The 19,845-nt window shown below is 37.5% G+C and overlaps 1 protein-coding gene across 10 annotated transcripts in view; it reads right to left on the bottom strand.

Annotated features, from left to right (window-relative positions):
* Window positions 1–17,957, bottom strand: part of ERCC6L2 (ERCC excision repair 6 like 2) — a 49,040-nt gene extending 31,083 nt beyond the window's left edge. For 3 of the 10 annotated variants that reach the window (XR_001552058.2, XR_001552059.2, XM_015849305.2), the window contains exons 1-9: window positions 17,573–17,957; window positions 13,969–14,393; window positions 10,981–11,100; window positions 9,857–10,050; window positions 8,129–8,290; window positions 6,991–7,198; window positions 5,382–5,522; window positions 3,810–3,923; window positions 2,554–2,673 (exon numbers count right to left, since the gene is read on the bottom strand). Coding sequence is in view for 6 of the 10 variants with exons in the window: in XM_015849305.2 (XP_015704791.1) it covers window positions 2,554–2,673; window positions 3,810–3,923; window positions 5,382–5,522; window positions 6,991–7,198; window positions 8,129–8,290; window positions 9,857–10,050; window positions 10,981–11,100; window positions 13,969–14,393; window positions 17,573–17,591 (1,503 nt within the window). In the remaining 4 variants the exon portion in view is untranslated. Of the gene's footprint in view, window positions 1–2,553; window positions 2,674–3,809; window positions 3,924–5,381; window positions 5,523–6,990; window positions 7,199–8,128; window positions 8,291–9,856; window positions 10,051–10,980; window positions 11,101–13,968; window positions 14,394–17,572 lie in introns of those variants that run through there. The other 7 variants (XR_004305561.1, XM_015849303.2, XM_015849304.2 and 4 more) reach the window with 4 other exon arrangements.
* Window positions 17,958–19,845: the final 1,888 nt, after the last annotated feature.

Below are 19,845 nucleotides of genomic sequence, written 5' to 3'. Positions count from 1 at the left end.
AAAATCTATGGGGCTGGATGACATGTACTCCAGAGCTGTAAAGGAGTTGGCTCATGCGGCTGCTGAGCTACTCTCCATTACATTTGAAAAGTCACGGCTGTTGGGTGGATGGAGTCCATGGAGACTGGAAAAAAGGAAACATCACTCTCATTTACAAGAAAGGGAGGAAGGAGGACCTGGGGAACTACAGGCCAGTGAGCCTCACCTCTGTACCTGAGAAGATCATGGAACAGATCCTCTGAGAAGTCACATTAAAGCACATAAGGGATGAGCAGAAGATACTAGAAAGCCAGGATAGCTTTACCAAGGGAAGGTCATGCCTGACCAATCTGGTGGCCTAGGACAGAGTGACAATGCTAGCAGACAAAGGGAAGGAGACCAATGTCATCTACCTGACCTTGTGCAAGGCTTCTGACATGGTCCCCCACATCCTTATCTCTAAATTAGAGAGATATGTACTTGAAGGGTGGAATATTTGGTGGATAAAAAATTGGTTGGCAGGCCATTTACAGAGGATTGTGGAGAATGGTACCATGTCCAGTTAGAGGACGGTGACTAGCAGTATCCCCCAGGAGTCTGTCTTGTAACTAGTGTTCTTCAACAGCTTCATCAATGACATCGATGATGAGCTTGAGTGCACCCTCAACAAGTTTGCCAATGATAGCAAGCTACATGGTGCAGCTGACACATTAGGAAAAAGGGAGCCACCCAGAGGTACCTGGGTGCAAAGGTGGGCCCATATCAACCTAATGATGTTCAATATAGTGCAAGGTTTTGGGTTGGAGTAGTCCTGGGTAAGTGCACAAACTGGGAGAAGAACTCCTCAAGAAGAGCCCTGTGGAAGGATGTGGGGGTCCCAGTGAATTAAAAGCTGAATATGAGCCAGCAGTGTGTGTTTGCAGCCTGGAAGGCCAACAGAATCCTGAGATGCATCAAAAGAGGGTTGGCCAGGAGGGACAGGGAGGTAGTTGTCCCGCTCTAGTCTATGCCTGTGAGGCCAGATCTGGAGAATGGCATCCAGGCCTAGAGCCTCCAGGACATGAAGTCAGTGGAGCTGTTGGAGTGGGTCTAGAGGAGGACCACAAGGACGATCAAACGACTGGAGCACCTCTCCTATGAGGACAGGCCGTGGGAACTGGCCTTGTTCAATTTGGAGAAGGCTCAAGGCTGACCTCATTGCAATCTTCCATCATTTTAAACGAGATTAGAAAAAAGGAGAAGAATCAGCTTTTTACTTGGGTAGATAGTGATAGGATGTGGGGGAATGGTTTTGTGCTCAAGGAGGGAAAGATCAGATTGTATGTCAGGGGGAAGTTCTGCACAGAGTGGTGAGGTGCTGGAACAGGCTGCCCACACAGGCTGTGGATGCTCTGTCCTGGGATGTATGTACTCAAGAACATGCTGGATGGGGTCCTGGTCTAGCATTAAGTCCAGAGGTTTGCGGCCCTGCCTGTGGTTGGAATTTGATGATCCTTTTGGTCCCTGCCAACCCAAGCCATTTTATGACTCTAAGCCAACAATGAAGATGACTTATACAAAATAATTATCAAACAAGTAATGTAAAGACCCTTTTCACATGTAATTTAATAGAAAACAAAGATGATGCTAGCAGAACAACAATCGTGCTAATAATCAGCACTTTAAAAATGTGGCCTCATTACAGCATTCCTCTAGTTCCAAACAACATATGTGAATATCCCAGTTTATATAGAGAGAAAACACAGCATGCTTCATTCTGCATAGCTTCTTACCCTCCGGTTATTGTCAGCACAGTAGAATTTCTAAACTTAGTATGTTGTTTGTTTTGTTCTTTTTTTTTAAATTAGCTACATTAGAAAAAGTTTTTCAGTTATTCATCCCGTAACACTCTGAAACTAGAGATGTTTCCCACAACAAGGAGTTTGAAAGGTTTACACTTAACATGTTTATTTCATTTGTTTTTAGACTAACTATTATGAACTTCAGTTGATGTTCCAAGGATTAGAAAAGACATTAAGTCCTCGATACACCTTCACTAGCTCCCTGTCACTCAATATTGTGTTAATCTTCATCATCTGACATTTTTTCCAGGCTGGAGAGTCCCAGCATACCTGGCTGCTTCTGATCCATAGCAGTCACCACCTCTGTCACCGTTCTTTGAAACTTCCCAAGGTGAACACATGCTCTTTTAAGATACAGGAATGGAGCTACCCATGATACTGAATGTAGCACAAGTCATTCAATTCATAACTATTTCCTTGCACTCTCTGGTGAGTTGATGGTTCCATCGAACCCCATGTTATAACCCCAATGACTCATTTTCATGTGCTCATCACTAAATATGTGAAGTTGGTACTTTAGGACATGAGTCTTAGCATCATAAAATATCCCTTTCTAGTCTTTGCATGATGGCATCCTGATCCAGTACAGCTTATCTCTGCAGTGGTACTACAACCGTAAACAGAATGATTAAAACAAAAAACCTGTTAGGCATGCATTTTCTTACATCCATATACTACAGCATATCTACTACTACTAGCAATATTTATTTGTATCTCTGAAGAATATATTTACCCTCATTTTTCCACTGTACTTTGGATCTGAAATTGTTTCAAAGGCTGCGTCTTTGCTTAACTGCACAAAATCTGGAAAACTGGAAAACACCTCATTGCAAACCCGTTTGATATGTGTTTCCTGAAAGAAAAGCAGAATTTTCAAAGGGCATTAAAAATCAGAACTATGCAAGGTAACAGTAGGTCATAAAAGGAGTTTAAGAGGCTGAAATGAGTAATCTGTTGAAGTAATTCAAATAGATTACTTATCTGTTTTAATTCAATCAGCATAGAAACACATGGAAACACATTTTCAGCGTGTTTTGGTTTGCCTTATTTGAAAAGGAGAGGTCAGAGCCTACAGCAGAACTGGTCAGTTGTCAGTATCAAGAGCCACTGGCTAGACATTTGCATAACCCAGCAGTTAAATACCAGCATTTCTCTTAACTCCCTTGCATAACTGCATTTCTGTAAGTCTTATTCCTACAGTCCAATTGGTATGACAAAAAAACAACACCGGAACTGGATTTAAACTACTCAAAAGTCGAATAAAACTTTACTGCTAGAATTGAGTAACTCAGAACTAGAATGCAACCACACATTTTAAGTCTCCTTTTCCAGAAGAGCAGAAAATCTGTCACCCAAGAATCACTCTGAAATGTTTTTACAGTAAAAACTGCATATACACAAAAAGAACAGTGAAAACATTTGGGTATCTACAGTTTATAACCCTGGAGCCCTAGTAGTAAAACTTCCTAAAAAGCAAACTTACTTTAATGGTTATTTTCCAGGAAAACAAGATAAATCAAAACCATTCTCTCCCTGTTTTATCAAAACACTTCTTATACTGTTTAGAGAAACTCTGCTCTGAATTTAAAATTCTAGAGAAAAAAACATATTGTTTATTATATATTTATATTTAAATTTGTTTATTATATATTTATTATTCGCACAAAGAACTACCTCTCACTAAGAACTTTACAGAAATGCAAGAAAAATGGCATTATTAAAAATCACTAAAAACAACCTTTTCCTAAAGCTCTCCATTGTTAAGACAAACTCCATTTTCAGATAGTCATCAACTGAAACCAGAGATGCGTTAATATTTCTATCAATTAAATAGAGGCTACATTCTCAATTACTGAGCAGAAAAATAATTTTGCAAAATATCTGAATTTCAGTAAGTTAAGACTGATAGAGAAGCCAACAGCAATTTTTATTCAAGAGCTTTCAACAAATTTTCCAAGGGTTCACTTTTTAAGTACTTCCAAAACTAACCTGCTGTTTGCTAGTGCTGTCCGTCTGCAGCAATGCAACATGATTCGCAACTTTCTGTAGGATCGTCAAATAACTGAACTGCAGAGACTTAACTGTTTCACCATGGGAATTAACCTATAAAACAAAACAAACACAACCAATAATATCCTTAATGCTTGCAAAAACAAACATTCCTAAAAAGTAAGAAATACAGTAAAATACTATTTCAAGATGATGCAGTGCATTAGGAATTCAAATAGTACAAAAATTGATTCCAAATGATGTATTTCTAATTCCAAATGATGTATTTCTAACAAAAATTAGGCAAATTCTTCTTCTCAACATTATGATTCTATCAATAGAAAACATCTTTCCAAACAACAAAAACAAAAAAATGCTATGTTCATTGCTTGATAAACACTTTAGACAGTATGATATACACAATATTTGTTACGATAGCCAAGAATTCCTTAGTAAGAGAAAAGACAGCAACTTTACAATTTAAATAAATGTAAAACCAACTACTGCTGTTTGAATGACTTAGCCTACAGCTGCATACTTTAAGGCAGAAATTGGTGTAGTTTCATAAAGATCTCCATTAACAACATTAAACACTGAATAATCAGCAACAGCTATTTTTCTGGTTATAGTTGATTGATTTATCAATACTTATTTCTTTTCCCTTCTCAAGTAACCAAATTTCACATTTAACTCCAGAATTACACTGTCCATAAGAGCAACACAGGTATCTGCAGGTCTGAATAGTGAACAAAACTCAGCAGCACTTTTTTTAATACAAAACGCAATGTTAAACTTAAGCCTACAAAGAACTAAAGCTACCTCCCATGGCATATTTCAACAGGATGATAGATTGCTTTCAAATAAAGACTAAATAAACTACACTGCTTGGGAAACATAAAAGAAAAAAAAATACACAAGTGTTTAGAAGTAAAAGAAATGGAAAATATTTAAAAGACATTCTGAGTCTACTAAGAGATATGCAGAAACAAAAACAAAGCTAGATTTATCAGTGTTAAAGAAGTCCAAAGAAGGAAGAAATCTGCAGAGCTGTTCCTAGTGAATAATGTTCTACTTGCATTATAAGATAGCAGTTGTTACAGCTTTCCCTTCAGTAAAGTAAATCAAAGCACATTTTTAGGAGCAAAGAAAGACACTATCCAACTGTAATTACAAAATAACTATATCCCTGACAATCTGCTGGGTCCAGGAGGTCCCTTATTTGCAGCTACTGTACTGCCCACCTAAGATGCATGGGAACCGTATACCTGACAAGTATCAAATGTCCCAATGTAAAACCCTTTCCAACACCAATTATATGACAGGTATATTTAATACAACATGTCCCAAATATACTGTATTAATAATGACCTTCTGCTTAGGGCATGCAAAGCAGTTATGCTGTAATTCTGAAGTGCATGACCTCACCACAACAAGATTTCACAAACAGATTATTTTTGACCAGTAAATCACTTCAAGCAGCTCCTCATCAGCAGAGAGCATATGGAGAAATGCCTACCTCCTGCTCAAACCAGAAAGTCTATGTTAAAAACTTCAGAAAACAAAAGTTCTTACTTTGTAACAACAGTTCTTCCTCACACGGCCGCTGTTGCAGCTGCAGGGTTCTCCTGCTCTTAATACTAGGCTTACATCCTCTGTCTTCAGCACAGCCTCATACACTGCTCTCTGGAATTCTGTCAGGGAACAGTACACCATCTGCAAATGTCCCAAATATACAGTTACATGCAGCATAAAATTAAAAACAGAGAGCACTGCACCAAACAAACAAAACAAAAAAAGAAAAAAAAAAAACAACCACAAAAAACAAAGAATGGGGCACTGCAAGTAAAGTTAAAAATAACAACATATATTTGCACAGACATTGATAGAAAGTTATCCTACCCAAATTAAAAAAAAAACACAACAACCTGCAAGCTGACACAGAAGTATTAGGAAACTGTATCAAAAATGTACGTAAATCTATCTTATCCTTTCCCAAAATTTTACAAAGATTATCAATATTAAGTTATAATAACCTGCTTTTAGGTTTCTACAAACCTCTCAGTTGGGCTTTTGTGGAAGACTAAGAGAAAAAAAGGAAGAGTGATAGAAATAAATGCATAATTGTAATACAGGATTCCCTTGTTTTGCCAGTTATTTAATTTGCCCGTTTTTTGGTTTTTTTTTTCTCTTTTTAGACTCTAGCTGTTTGCAGGGCAGTACCACAGGCAGGACAAACAGAGTAAGCACTGAGAATGCAATGATCTATACACAGCCATGGCCAGAACTCTTATCCCTCCTCTCAGAGACCATGGGTGGCATCTCCATGACATCCTTAGTCTTAACCAGCAGGAGACAGATATCTCGAGATCATCCCCTAACCTACACCACCCACACTACGCCATCATGCTGAGCTATAATAATAAAGCAGTAACTTGAACAATACACTCACACTAACAAGAGAATGAAAAGAATAAAACCTGCTAGATTTACAAAGGCAAATGACTAATGTTTGAGTTAATCTTTCCTTTACAAGGCAGTTTAGATAACATTATTAATTTAAGGATGAAGAACAAATACAAGATTTTGAATACAAAAACATCTGAAAATTAATGTGTTCATCTACTTAGAAGGAAATATATGTAATAAGAATTAATAGTCAACCTTAGCTATAAAGAATTATTGATTTATGTGATGTTTACAACAGCACAAGATGAAAAAGATGACAGACCAATTAATAATTATCTTTAATCTGGGGGGAGGGTTCTTCTGCTTACTGATTGAAAATGAAAGTTAAAAAAAAAATAAAAGCAAACTGTTCTACATACAAAATATCAAGTTGCAAATTCAGAAATCCTACGTCAAATTTCAAGAGATTTACACAAACTGAATTTGCAAAGATACTTACAAAAGTACTCATAAAATATACATGTAAGTCACTAGCCAGAAGTTCAGATGAGCATTTTCATGTTGAATTAACTCTATTTCAGTAAGCTATCATAGTAATTATACAAAGAAAGCATACAACCTTACTTGCCTTCTTTCTAAGGCTCTAGATTCTTCTCAATTTTGTGATTCTAAAAGAAAACCATAAACTAGCAGAGGTATGATGAAGGAGAAAAAACAATAAAAACAACAAAAAAGAGGACATATTGTTATATTTGAAATGTGCAAGCACTCTTACTCTGTCTTCTTTTTTTGGCAACTGATCACTGATAAGCACTTTTGTACGTCTCAGAAACCAGCTAGACATTTTTCTTGCTAGCTTCACCATCGCCTTACGACCTGTTGCTAGCTCTCTTTTAGTTGCAGTGTGCCTCTGGCCACGCTCCACTGGATCAGAAAACTTCTTCTTAAAGTTCATTCTACTACCCAAAAGTCCTGGTACAGCCCTATAAAAAGAAAACAAAATCAACAAAAAACAAACAAAGCACCAAAAAAAACCACCCCAAAACAATTAAACAAAAACACTGGGAAGGGGCTGATTATAAGGGAATTGCAACATTTTCATTACTCCAAGGTTACTTATGATTGTCCAGTGATTAAAAGCACATTATAAATTGTTTCTGGCTAACAATAAATGTTTCTGGACTAGCAGGAAACATTAAAAAACTAGCAGTAAGGTGTGTATAAATAGAGTATAAATAAAATAGAATATTTCCAAACATTCATTTTTTTCACTGTGATGATCTTCAAACATCAAAGAGGAATTCCTTAGGAAAAGAAAATGCCGCCTTCAGAAATACTAAAGCTCAGCAGGCCAAAAGAAGCCACAAGGACACAGAATGTCTAAAACTTCTGTTTCAGAGCTTAATTAGGAAGGCAGTCACATTTTCAGTTTTTACTATTTCTGCTACATACACATTGACTTCATATTGGAACAATCCATCAACAACATCAGCATAGCTTTAATGGACCAAATGCAACATTAAGCTTAGTATTAAAGACTTTCCACTCTGACATTTGACTTCAGCCTGCACTTCCTCATCCTCAAAGGAAGTTTGCTTTGTCTCTCAGTACTTAAGTGTCCCAATAAGACATACATGTTTAGATTTTTGCCTAGGGTTATTTCCACCTCTCACTTAGAAATTTCTCTGGCCAAGACTGTTGCTTTGTAAATATATGCATTTCTGCATTTTGAAAAACAGCTAAATATTACTTTTAACTTCCAAGGAAATCAGAATGACCTGCACATACTGACATACTGGACAAAACAAAGGCGCAATTTTGTCCAAAGCTGCTCAACAGATCTTTATCTATTGTGTGAGAAGAAAATAAAGGGGGAGGGAGGGGGGGGGGGGAGAGGAAAAAAATTTATTTACCAGTCCATCACACACCAAAGTTCCTTCATATTGTTTTGAAGTATGGTTCCAGTAAGGCCTATGCGAACACTGCATTTTAAGGACTTCATGGTTTGTGTTATTTGAGACTTTGGATTCTTGATTCTGTGTACTTCATCCACTATGACAGCAGACCAATCTACACTGCATAGAAGAAATTTTTTTTCCCTTAATTGAAATCACATATCTCATCACTCCACATACACAAAAACTGACATAAGTCACATGTACAGCCCTGATTATTACTATAAAACACAAAACATATTTTTGCTTTCTTATTTTCTATACATTACAACACCCACTTTCTTGTCTGTTTAGTGAATTAAATTATAATGACTAAACTACACAATAAAATTGATGAACTACTGTCAACTGTATGAAATATTTTCTGTGAAGAAAGTAGCTTTTCATTTCTGGACATAAATCTTACCAGTACCGTTGTAGGCATTAGCAAGGACTAAATTGCACACGGCAATACACTACTAATTACACACATAAGAAAGATTTAGAATAACAGAATAAATCTCTTAATGCACACTTCTAAACTGCAATTAGCACAGTTGTCTTTTACTTTTCCTAACAACATCCACACAGATAAAAACATCCTGAAGGCACTTCTAATTGTAGTTTACTACCTGAAAGCATCACTCAACTACTTTGAGACCTGCATGGTTCCAATACCGTGAAGGAATTCTAGTATTGTGTGATTCTGTAACCAAGAGGACCATAGTTAGAAGTAGAGATTAAAAGACACTTTGCCATCAGTTCAAGTAAAAATCTGGTGGAAAAATGAACTGTACTCTGTGATAAGAATTTTAAATGACTAAGTCCCTAGGAAGAAATAAATTTATGAGAGTGCTTTATATACGTGAATATTTCAGAACAAGTTCATTTCTATGCTAAGGTTACTTGAAGCAGCCACATTTAGAAAGAAAACTCTCTCCCGAGCAGGTTCCATGAATTTTAGATAATTATTTTGAAAATTCATCTTGTGACATATATAATGGCTGTTGACTAATTTCAATCAAATCTGAGTTTACGATATTGTTAAAATCTGCTGATTATTAGTGACAATTAATTAAAAATCAGTTTGAGGCCAACTCATAGTTCTATCTAAGCAAAATGCACAGCTTTTAAGAGTCGGATGAACACTGTATGCTTACATGGACACATGCTTGGCAGACTTAGTTGGTAAATCTTTACACTGAACAATGCATTCATTTACATGTAAGTCCTGCTTCACTGTCATGGGCTGTGCACGTGCATTTATTTCCCAGACAGCAGCTGTTTAATGTCTCCTACCTAAACTTCTTTTTCAGATGTGCATAGAGCTGGCAATCAGACTTTTTCTGGTGATGGCTATTCAAAATAGTAGGACACTCTTTGAGGCCCAAGACCCTTTCCAATCACCTAGCATGGGAACACTGAAAGACCAACACCAACACCAACTGATAGAGGCAGAATGCTATAGCTAACTAAGATGTCCATGCAACGTGTATCTATATCCAAGATGAAGCAGTCCTAGTGGTCCTCTTTCACTAAGTAAGGGATTTAGTATTCTTAAACATAACAAAAGGAAGGGCAAAACTCCTCCTTTTTAAAATACTGGCAGCTATGAGACAACAGGATTTATTTTTAGGACTTAGGAATTCAATAATTAGTAAATTAACAAATATAATTCTCTTCAGTGATGTAATGAGTCATACTTACTTGTTAAGTTCATCTAAATACAGGCGAAGTGTCTCGTATGTTGTAAGGGCAACTTCACATTTCCCTTGCTTGATGCGATTCAAGTCATCTTCCTTTTTACTGCCATGTAAGACAGAGACCTTAAAGTACCCCCATGTGTCTAACTCATCCTTCCAGTTATACAGCACTGAAAGAGGGGCCACTATGAGGAAAATCTGAAAACAAACAGCTGTTATAGTACTACTGGAGGATCTACAGCTCAGCACTTTCTCAATGTGGAAAGTCATAATCTTAGGATTTATCTTATTACTTCATAGACCGAACTATTAAATTCTTGTTGCTTCAAAGCACAGTATAGAAAATACCTGAATATTTATATAAATTCAAAAGTAATGAGTTTATAGAGTGTGTAAATACTACAGAAAAAATACACTAACACTACACAAAGTACCTAAAATAACACTGGTATTTAGTCAACTGCAGTAAGACACGACATACTATCACAGTGCTCTGTTACAACACCTATTACAAACACCATTTTAGAGGTGGAAACACCGTTTTAGAGGTGGAAAAGGTATAACAGTAAGGAAGTTCCTCCAAGCCATAAATCTAGCCAATATATGAGAAGAGGTATCAAAAGAAGTTTAAAAATTTAAGACAATCTGTACAATATTATCATAGAATAATAAAATCAGTTTCTAGTCCAGCTTCCCAGTCAAAAAAGGGCAGCACTGAATTCAGACATTTAGAGCCTTTCCCACTCAGGTCTTTCATATCCTTCAAGGATGAAAGACCCCACAACCTCTCTTTGTTACCTGTTCCAATACATAATTGTCCTCAAAGTAAACTACTTCTCTGAGTCAGTCAGAAGCACTCATGTTTTTTCACAGAAAGTGATATCCTTCCACATCTTCCTTCCACTTTGCCTGAGTTCACGAAGGAACAATTTTGTTCACAGAAATACAGTCACAGAATCATTCTAGCACTCAGATATTCCAATAACATAAAATACCAGTGGAAATCAGGAATTGCGTTAGTCCTCTCAAGTTAAATTAACCAAACATTGAAAATGAGTATATGTAAACTCCTAAAGCAAGCAAACAAACAACATTTTTTTGCTTTTTACCAAATTCTTGAAGTTTTACCTTCTTAGGGTTACATTTTGATTCTTTTTCCACTGTTTTCCGTAAAAATTCTGGCATATTATTTTCAATATCTTCACGTGTTCCTTTTTTGCGTAACACTGCAGCCAAAAATGAAATGACCTTCAGAAAGAAAACAACTCTCAGTAATTATGTACAAAAATGCAGACAGAAAATGAACAAGTTCCACTGAAAACACACATTTCAGACAAAATCCTGAATAGGATTTCATTTGTTAATATACTTTTTGATTTTTTAAAATGAATCTCATATTTAACTGAGAAACCTGTGTTTATGATAAGAGCACTTCATTGCTCTACACTGCACTACCATTTTCTATGTGGAAAATCTTAAAAAATACAGTATAGACAATAAAGGAGACAGGAAGAAACAAGGCATGTCTTGTATTTTTCCTGGAAATGGCAAACACATGAATCTTAGGTGAGGAAGCAGTAGGATTTCTGTATGTCCACTCCTCAAACTCTTGTTCTTGAATTCAAAAGCAGTTTATTTGGCTGTGTTCAAGTCCGTATTAATTCAACTGCCTCAAACCAGCCAGTGACCTTCACTTTCTTTTAATTAGGAGGAGATATTTATTGTAATACACCACAGTGGTGACAAATATTCTAGACAACATTATTACAAGCTCTCCCATGATTACTCCAAAGCAGGCAGAGGGCAGAGGTATCTGGGTAGAACCATTTTAATCTGTAAAACCCACTTGGGATAAACATGGAGCTAAGCTGCAGCAAGAACCAGTGGCATTATCAGACGTGTCCCTCTTTTGAAGTTCAAGAGGCCCCCCCTGCTCAGGATACTTTTCTGGAGTTGCCTCACAGATGCTTACTGCTGGATAGAAATAAACCTGTCAGCTGTGAAATCAAATAATACTTTTTCTTCTCCCTCCAATGATGAGAAGAAGAGCCAGTAATGCACAGCTGGTTGAAAAGCAGCTGAGCAGGAGAAAAGTATACAAAGAGAAGATAGGGAACCCATCATACAGGGCTATATGGGAAAGAAACACATGGAAGAAACTAGCGACATTTTAATGCACAACATTTCATATAAGCCGAGAGACTAGGAAGCTGATGCAAATTTGTATGCCTTGTTTCTTCAGTGCAGCTTTGCTGAATTTTATTCTTACTCTCAATAGGACCAAAACCAAAATCTGCATGTTTTTTCCAGATCTTCCACTTTTGGAAAAATTAATCACAAATCTGTAAAAACAGCAAAGGCTGTAAAGGGGCAACCCTAATGAGAAACCTTTGGCTTTTTCATATAAAACTAGGAGGCAATCTAAATGCGTTGACAAGAAACTTTAACTTACTGCAATCCTAACACAATATATCATTATTCTATTTACCCTCACCACAACTCAAAACGAAAGAGCCACACACTAAAGCAAATTCAAGCAAAAACCATTTCAAAAGTAGAAAGAACACTACAATACAAAAGTCTTAAAGAAAAGTCTCTTTCTCAGGTATCTCCCTGTAATTTAAATACCATAATATTCAGCGAAGTGATAAGCAAAAGCAAAATTTTCTATAAGACGGTAAATCAATTAGCTGGTACTTTGTGAAGTTTAATGAATATTTATTCCTTCACACATGGGAATTATGAAATAAGAAAACTCATCTATTAATTCACATCTGAGCTGCTATCCATACTACACTTGAGGAACATAAATACCATTTTAGAAAGGAATATTTAAGACTGTATTCAAGAAATGTATTTTTCTTCTCCAAACTTGACATCATGATTAAAAGAAACAATTATCACATGCAAATTTTACAAAGGAACATAGCCACTGGGTGACAAATGTGACCTGTTCACTGCAGAATCAGCCATGAGATTCAAGAAAAGAGGTGGTAACTGATTTCATCTCATTCAAATGTTTATTTTAATACTAAAGTGGGTACTGGCAGTTCTTTAGTAACTACTGAATTATTGAGCTACCATGAACAAGAATGCATCAGAAGTACGATGAAGCACAAGGTAAATGGAGTTAGTTTAGCTGTAACTAATAAGTTAACAGATCAGCAGCAGCTCTTTACACACTCATGGTACTCCTCTTAATGCTCTACTCAGGCAAGTTCTTCCAGTTTAGTTCACTCACTTCTCTTGTAAAGTTTGCTACAGAACAAGCATCTGCACACAGAAGGAAGCGTTATCAGCTGACATTCTCCTAAAAGGACACACAAGACATGCTACAGCCAGTATTTACCAGCAAAGAAATGAGCTTGCATATGACAAAAAGGAGGAGCAATGTGAAATGGACAAGAACTATTTGCTATAGGACTCAGGCTGCTAACTTAAAACCAAACATATTAAAGAGAATCATTTCAAACCTAAAATAACTGTAATTTTAGTAAAATAAGTGAATCAATTGGGCTGCAGTTATTCAAAACATAATGAAAAAAATCCAGCCATTCTTTGTCTCTTCATCAACAGAATTTGCATTTCCAACAACGACAAACATATTGTGTAACATCTAGGTATTTCTTTCAGATGGGAGAGTACATGCATCTTCTTCTAGTTCCTAGTACAGTCAAACTACTCATTTTCAAGAAAAAAAAAAAAGTAAAAAGACATTTTAAGACCTGTTATGTAGTGTATGTACTAATAGCATTCTCCAGCGCAGCAGATTTCTTTCTTGATGTGTTGATATCATTCCATAAAGGACATTCAAAGTAACACAAACACTAACCAACATTTAAACTACCACAACTGCCAAGCTTTACAGTACAAATGATTACATCCCAGTTTTGTGGAATGTCAGAAGCTTATCAGCAATCATTTCTGCCACTCAAGTATTGTCACAAACAGCCACATTCTGCCTCCCTCCAACTTCATGCCACAAAATGGAGAATAAGCTTGAACAACATGGCTTTTATTTAGTAAGTCAACTTAAAAAATAAATATTCTTCACAGAAAACATGCTGCCAAAAAGCAAATAAATTAAACTATTATGTTCTTATAAGTAATAAATACCTGTACTGTCTTTCCAAGGCCCATATCATCTCCAAGAATGCATCCCCTTTTATTAGCATAGTGCCAATAGAGAAATTGGGCTCCTTCCCTTTGATAACCACGTAGGTATCTATTCATTGTATATGGGATAGAATCACCATTATCAGATAACTTAAAAGCAACTGATGAAGATGGAAGATTTTGGCCAGGAAAATAAGGCTTTTCCAGGTCACCATCATCGAATATTACACTCTTCCAGGAACATCTACCAGTTTCAACTCTATAGAGCTCAGATATTAGTATTTTCTTATCTTCAGATTCCAAGAACGATACAACAGCAAATGGTTTTCCATTCTTGTCCTTTCCAATAGATGATATTGTTCCTTCGGAAAACTTTCCATTTTCAGGACAAGGTGCAAGGCATCTCTCCCCAACATGCCATCTATCTGTGGAAACAAACAAAACAACAACTGTGGAGAGTGTTTATGCAGAATGGCTTCATGAGAAAGGACATGAAGAGATTCCACTAGTTAAATTGTAAAAGAATGAACGTGATTAAAGACAAAGACGGTCTATTCTAGGGACGGTCACGGGCTAAGCAGCTGTGGAGAAATCAGTATGTGAAAAGACAGGGTATGTAGCTAAAGATGAAATATGTATCTAGAGGCAAGGACGGCCTAAGGGAAAAGCAAGATGTGTAGCAATGTATGGACATAGCTGTGAAGAAAAGTAACTATAAAGCTAACCACAAAGGTCAGATGAAGTAATGTCTAATTCACCAATCCTGAGCTTAACTTTTGCAATATGCATGAACTTATTACTGATTGTATAAATGAGATGCTGTAACACCTAATAAACGAGACTTGTTGACCATGATAGCATGAGACTTGTCTCCCGCGGTTACTTCCAACAAACAACTAAAAACCCACAATGAAAAACTGGCCAAATGCACAAAGTATTACATTTGTAAATATTTAAATATTAGATGCTAACTTCCTTCATGAACAGCATATAACTTAAGATTACGTGTGTTTCAAGGCTCTTTTGAAGGCAGCACTAGAATTGTAATACTGATTGCTGGTTTAAACCAAATTCCAAGACAGGCATATCAAAGTTTGTAATGCTGTTTTTAAAATATCTGAAAGCTTGCCTGGAAAAAATCTAGTGTAAACACTAATTAGTAAGTTTCACTTGAGCGCACACAGACAAACCCACACTGACAGGGTTAGAATGCAATTAATTAATCACATAATCTGTTCCAAATACTATCTACAATAGACAACGCTTATTATCTACTCAAATTCAGTACTTCAGCTTTACCGAATTGTTTGAGAAATACAACTGAGTATGATGCGCGACATTTCCCCTTATAACTCTAGCATTAGGGGGAAAAAAAAAAGAAAAAAAAGTAAAAACAGTATTTCAGAAGCCAAAGAAGTGTACTCTGAAAACATATACAAGGTTGCGTATACACAACATATACAAGGTTTGCCCGCGTCCTTCTCCAGAGTGGGTAACTGGCTGAATTCCTTATGCAGATTTTAATAGTTGAAGACTTTACAGTTCTTTCTCTGTATTCAGTCCCTGTAAGCTCACACCCCATTAATACTACATATCAAATATTAACAGAGAAGACTAAGCTGCTTCTTTTCCTATGTAATTTTTATTTTTCATGTACAACCTTTAAATGGTGCATATGCTGCTCACAGAGAAAGAAAAATATAATACCAGCAGTGTAGAAGAGTTAAAAGAATATTAGACAACAAAATATAAGAAAAAGCAAGGCCTTCACAGTGAGGGGGGAGGGGAAACAAAAACAACAACAAAGAAAAAGCAGGCCCAATAAGTATCAACTATGTGCAAAGTGAATGCAAGGTGATTTGAGAAAGTGTGATTTGAGAAAGTGTGATTTGAGAAAGTGTTTCTTCAAATGACTTAAAGTATGAATAAGAAGACTTCCTGGGCTATATATGGTTACTGTGTTTACCAACACAGTAGGTAAGATAACTTGATAGATTTCCTGCACTTCTTGTCCTCCAACTAAAAGTCTGGTAGGTCTGATCTCTAATATGTGAGATTTAGTCTGATATAAACTTGCACCCTAAACCAATGGCCCACTACCTCTTACACTAATTACCTCACAAACTAGAGTCACTCAATTGGATTAATGTCTCCAAAGAACACTCAGACTATGCCTGCATCATCCTTGCTGAGACTAAGTTTCATCCCACACCCTATGCCCTGCACACAAGACACTACATACCTTCTCCAAAATATCTTAAGTTGAAAATAACATTTTGAGGTTAAGTATAGACAATACATTCACTAAAACATAGTTAACTATTCTCCTCTTAAAGTATTTGCACATCTACTGCCTCAAAAATACGACCAAATTCATGCATAAAAACCACAAAAACATATGATCTTCTCCAAGTACCATCTTAATCTTTAGGAAATTTCTCAAAATTAAGAAGCAATACAAAAAAAACCAAACCAAAACAAAACAAAAAAAACCCAAAAAACAAAAAAACAAAACCAGCAACATAAAAATATCTGTGAAACATTCAAAACTAAATTTAAAATAGAGAACATTTTCATTATTACTCTCTTTCACAGTAATATCTGAAGTGGCACGCAGCATTTAAACTTTTGGGTATATATTTTTACAGTGCCTTTGTTTCTTAACATTTAATTGAGTTTTATGAGCTGCATATGACTTGTCGGAATTGGGGTCCTAGGTGCAGAGCAGAATAAAGAGCACTGGACAGTAAACTCTGTAATAACAAACTTCAAACTAATAAAGAAGGAACAAAATGAGAAAAAAAAGGAAAGTGGCAAAACAGCAGTATTAAGTTTGACAGAAATACAAGATTCTGGAAAATAACACTGTACAAACAAGAGTTAAAAATGCTACACTATCTTCTTTTGAATAACCATCTATGTAGGATAAAACCCCTACAAATCAGGACACTTATTTATTGCAGTTTCCTAGCATGGCCATCAACAAAAACAGACGGCATTCAACATGACTGCTTATATCTAGTCTTTTACCACGAGGAAGTGCACCATGACACATCATGACCATCCTGGACCAGGATGATAATGGCCCACTGACACAGACGCGCTCATTTCACTACTCCTATGCAAAAATAAGCAAATTAACTACAGAGGTTTGACAAGTTAATGAAGAATTCAAGGTTTTTTACACTCTGATAAGTCACTGTAAAAGCAAATTTGTGATACCATAATGGAAAAGCATTACCTTTTTAAATTTGAAGCCTAACAGCAAAATCGCTAAACATATGAGACTAATCAACACATGTTCTAAAAGACGTATCTATGTCTTCTGTTCACTTTAAATACATACTTCCAATTTTGCCAATGAAAAAATGCAAAATGGGAGCATTTTTTAAGGGAACATTACTAAGCCGTGCACACCACGGCACTCCTCACAGCATCGCTTGGTTTCCAGGTGAGGTGAGGGGCTGCCAGCACATCCCAGAGGCAGCTGACCCATGCGAGACGCCTCTGCCCCACGGCCTACATTCTGTGAACGAAGGGCAAGGGGCCCGGTGACACCCAGACCGCTCCTCTATAACCTGGGAGCCCACATCAACCCACTTACCTGGCCACGCATCACCCATCTTAACCGACGTGGGTGCAGGTGCGGCGAGAGTCACTCCCGGCAGCGGGGCCGGGACTCGCGGGACGCTCACGCTCCCGAAGGGCAGCCGAGAGACGGGCACTGCTCACCGACCCCGCGGCGAGGCACGGCCGCTTAAGGGCTCGGGAAGCCGCCAGGACGCCGAGCAGCCGCCGCACGCTCCGCGCCTGCGGAGGACAAGTTACAGTGCTCCGCCTTCACTCAGCCTCCGGTTCCAGCCGACCGGATTCACCTCCCTCTCTAACACAGCTCCGCAGGACGCGCCGAACCAAGTAGGCAGCAGCCGGAACAGAAGCGGCGAGGCGGAAGCGATCCGCGAGAACAGCAGAGGTGCCGGGACCGCGGATCTCAGTATCGCGAGGCTTGCTCTACGTCTCACGAGAGCTACGGGAAGTGTCGGTGGGGGGCTGTGAGCCGTGGGGCTTTGGTGCGGAGCGTGCCACGTAATGGCCAGGGCGCGGTTCGGGGCCTTCGGGCCATTACGGTTTGTCATTGAGCTGTAGTGCCCTCATGGGCACTGAGCCTTAGGACTGCCATGGGGCTGTTGTGGTGAGGCCAGCGTCTGGGAGCAGCTCCTATCTGCATAGAGTGCAACAGTGTAGTGGTACCCACATGGACTTAAAGGCCCTTTTGTAGGATATGTGCAGAGTTGGACTGTGGTACTTGTAGCAATATTGCTATGCCGATTTATGACAGGTGAATTGTGTGGCCTTGCACCTGAAGAGCCCCTGAATGGATTGTTGCCACTCCAGCTTGAATGATCTTGATACATACTAAATATATTTTAACTGATTTTTCTCTTTATGCTGCTGTTGTTTATAGCAACATCCACTGGGGAAGAAAAAAGGAAAGAGATCGTGCTAGCAAGCCAGTAGGGGAATTAGTGGGTGTAATGGCACTTGCTGCTCCAAATAAAGCAATTCTAGGAGCAAAGCACAGCAATGGATTCCACCAAATGTGAGTCTGTGTGCCTTTCTGCAGGTAGTAGCCACTTGCCTACTCTGGGAGTAATGAAGACTAAAGCCAAAGCAAGATGAGGTTCCTTCTGCACATTATCTTGACTGTTAGCTGGAATTTTGTAGTAACGAGTTAACAAAATACATGTGGTGGTTTATGAGCAAGTGGTATTACACTAACAGGAAAATGGCAGGTACGAAAGCACTGATAAAGCAATAATAAACTACTTAAGTATTGGATGCCTTGTATGTTCAAGGAGGTTCTTCAAAATACAATATCAAAAAATTCAATTGTTTTTAAAATATATATGTAGTCTTGTTGTAAGGTAGAATGATACAAAGATTATAACAAATATTCAAAAGGTTATTCATAAGGAAAAACTCATCAATATGGATACCTTCACTGGGAAACACTGATGCAATCTCCAAGAGATGCTGCCTTAGTGGTGGTCAGCCCTTAAATGGGATCTAGAGGAGGTGGAGTCAAGCTCCACCCCTTCCGGGAGCACAGCTAAATTACTCTCACCTGTGCTCCCACAGCTGACCCCACACTTGCCTCAGCTGATTAATCAGAGGTTCAGGCTGTGATTACCAATATCCCATACACATGTTTAGCTACATTGATTCTAAAGGAATGTGACAATAGCCATACCATCATAAAGACAAAGCTGGAAACAGCATGATGTTTTGAAAATATGACAAAATAATCAGAAACTTTATGAATTTCAGCAAACCATGTTAGATAATTCTGTAATAACATATAAGTTGTCATTCTTAGACAAACTTTTAAATTGGGTCATGTTTGAAGATAAATGTTTGTTCATACCACAATGTGTTTATTTAATGAATATTATGTTGCATTTGATTATTACAGAGATAGTTCCACTTAATGAGTATTCTCTCCTGTGGGTTGCAGCTGCTATTTCCCTTTCATAAACACAGTATTACAACATCACAATAGAAGGAAAAAAAAACACATTAAGTTCTTGCTTAAACACTTTTTTTTTTTTTTTCCTAGTATCTGGGGCTAATGTTTTTGCCTATGCTCCAGTGGTCCCATTCTGCATTTAATTCCATGGAGAGGTGTCAGTAGCTTAGCTGGAGACCGAACTGAAAATCCAACAGGTATTACTAGGATTTGTCTCCTTTTCAGTCAGGTATACTCTTGTAAGTCTTTCCCTCAAGCAGGGGCAAAAGAGGGAGGAGCATATACTTAACAAGAGCAGTTGTTTTTATGCCAGTAGATACAATTCTTGTCACAAATTACAAGCAGATTCT

This window comes from Coturnix japonica, chromosome Z (assembly GCF_001577835.2).
Source record: "Coturnix japonica isolate 7356 chromosome Z, Coturnix japonica 2.1, whole genome shotgun sequence".
In the NCBI taxonomy this organism is placed as follows: Eukaryota; Metazoa; Chordata; class Aves; order Galliformes; family Phasianidae; genus Coturnix; species Coturnix japonica.
This window is presented reverse-complemented; position numbering and strand designations above follow the sequence as displayed.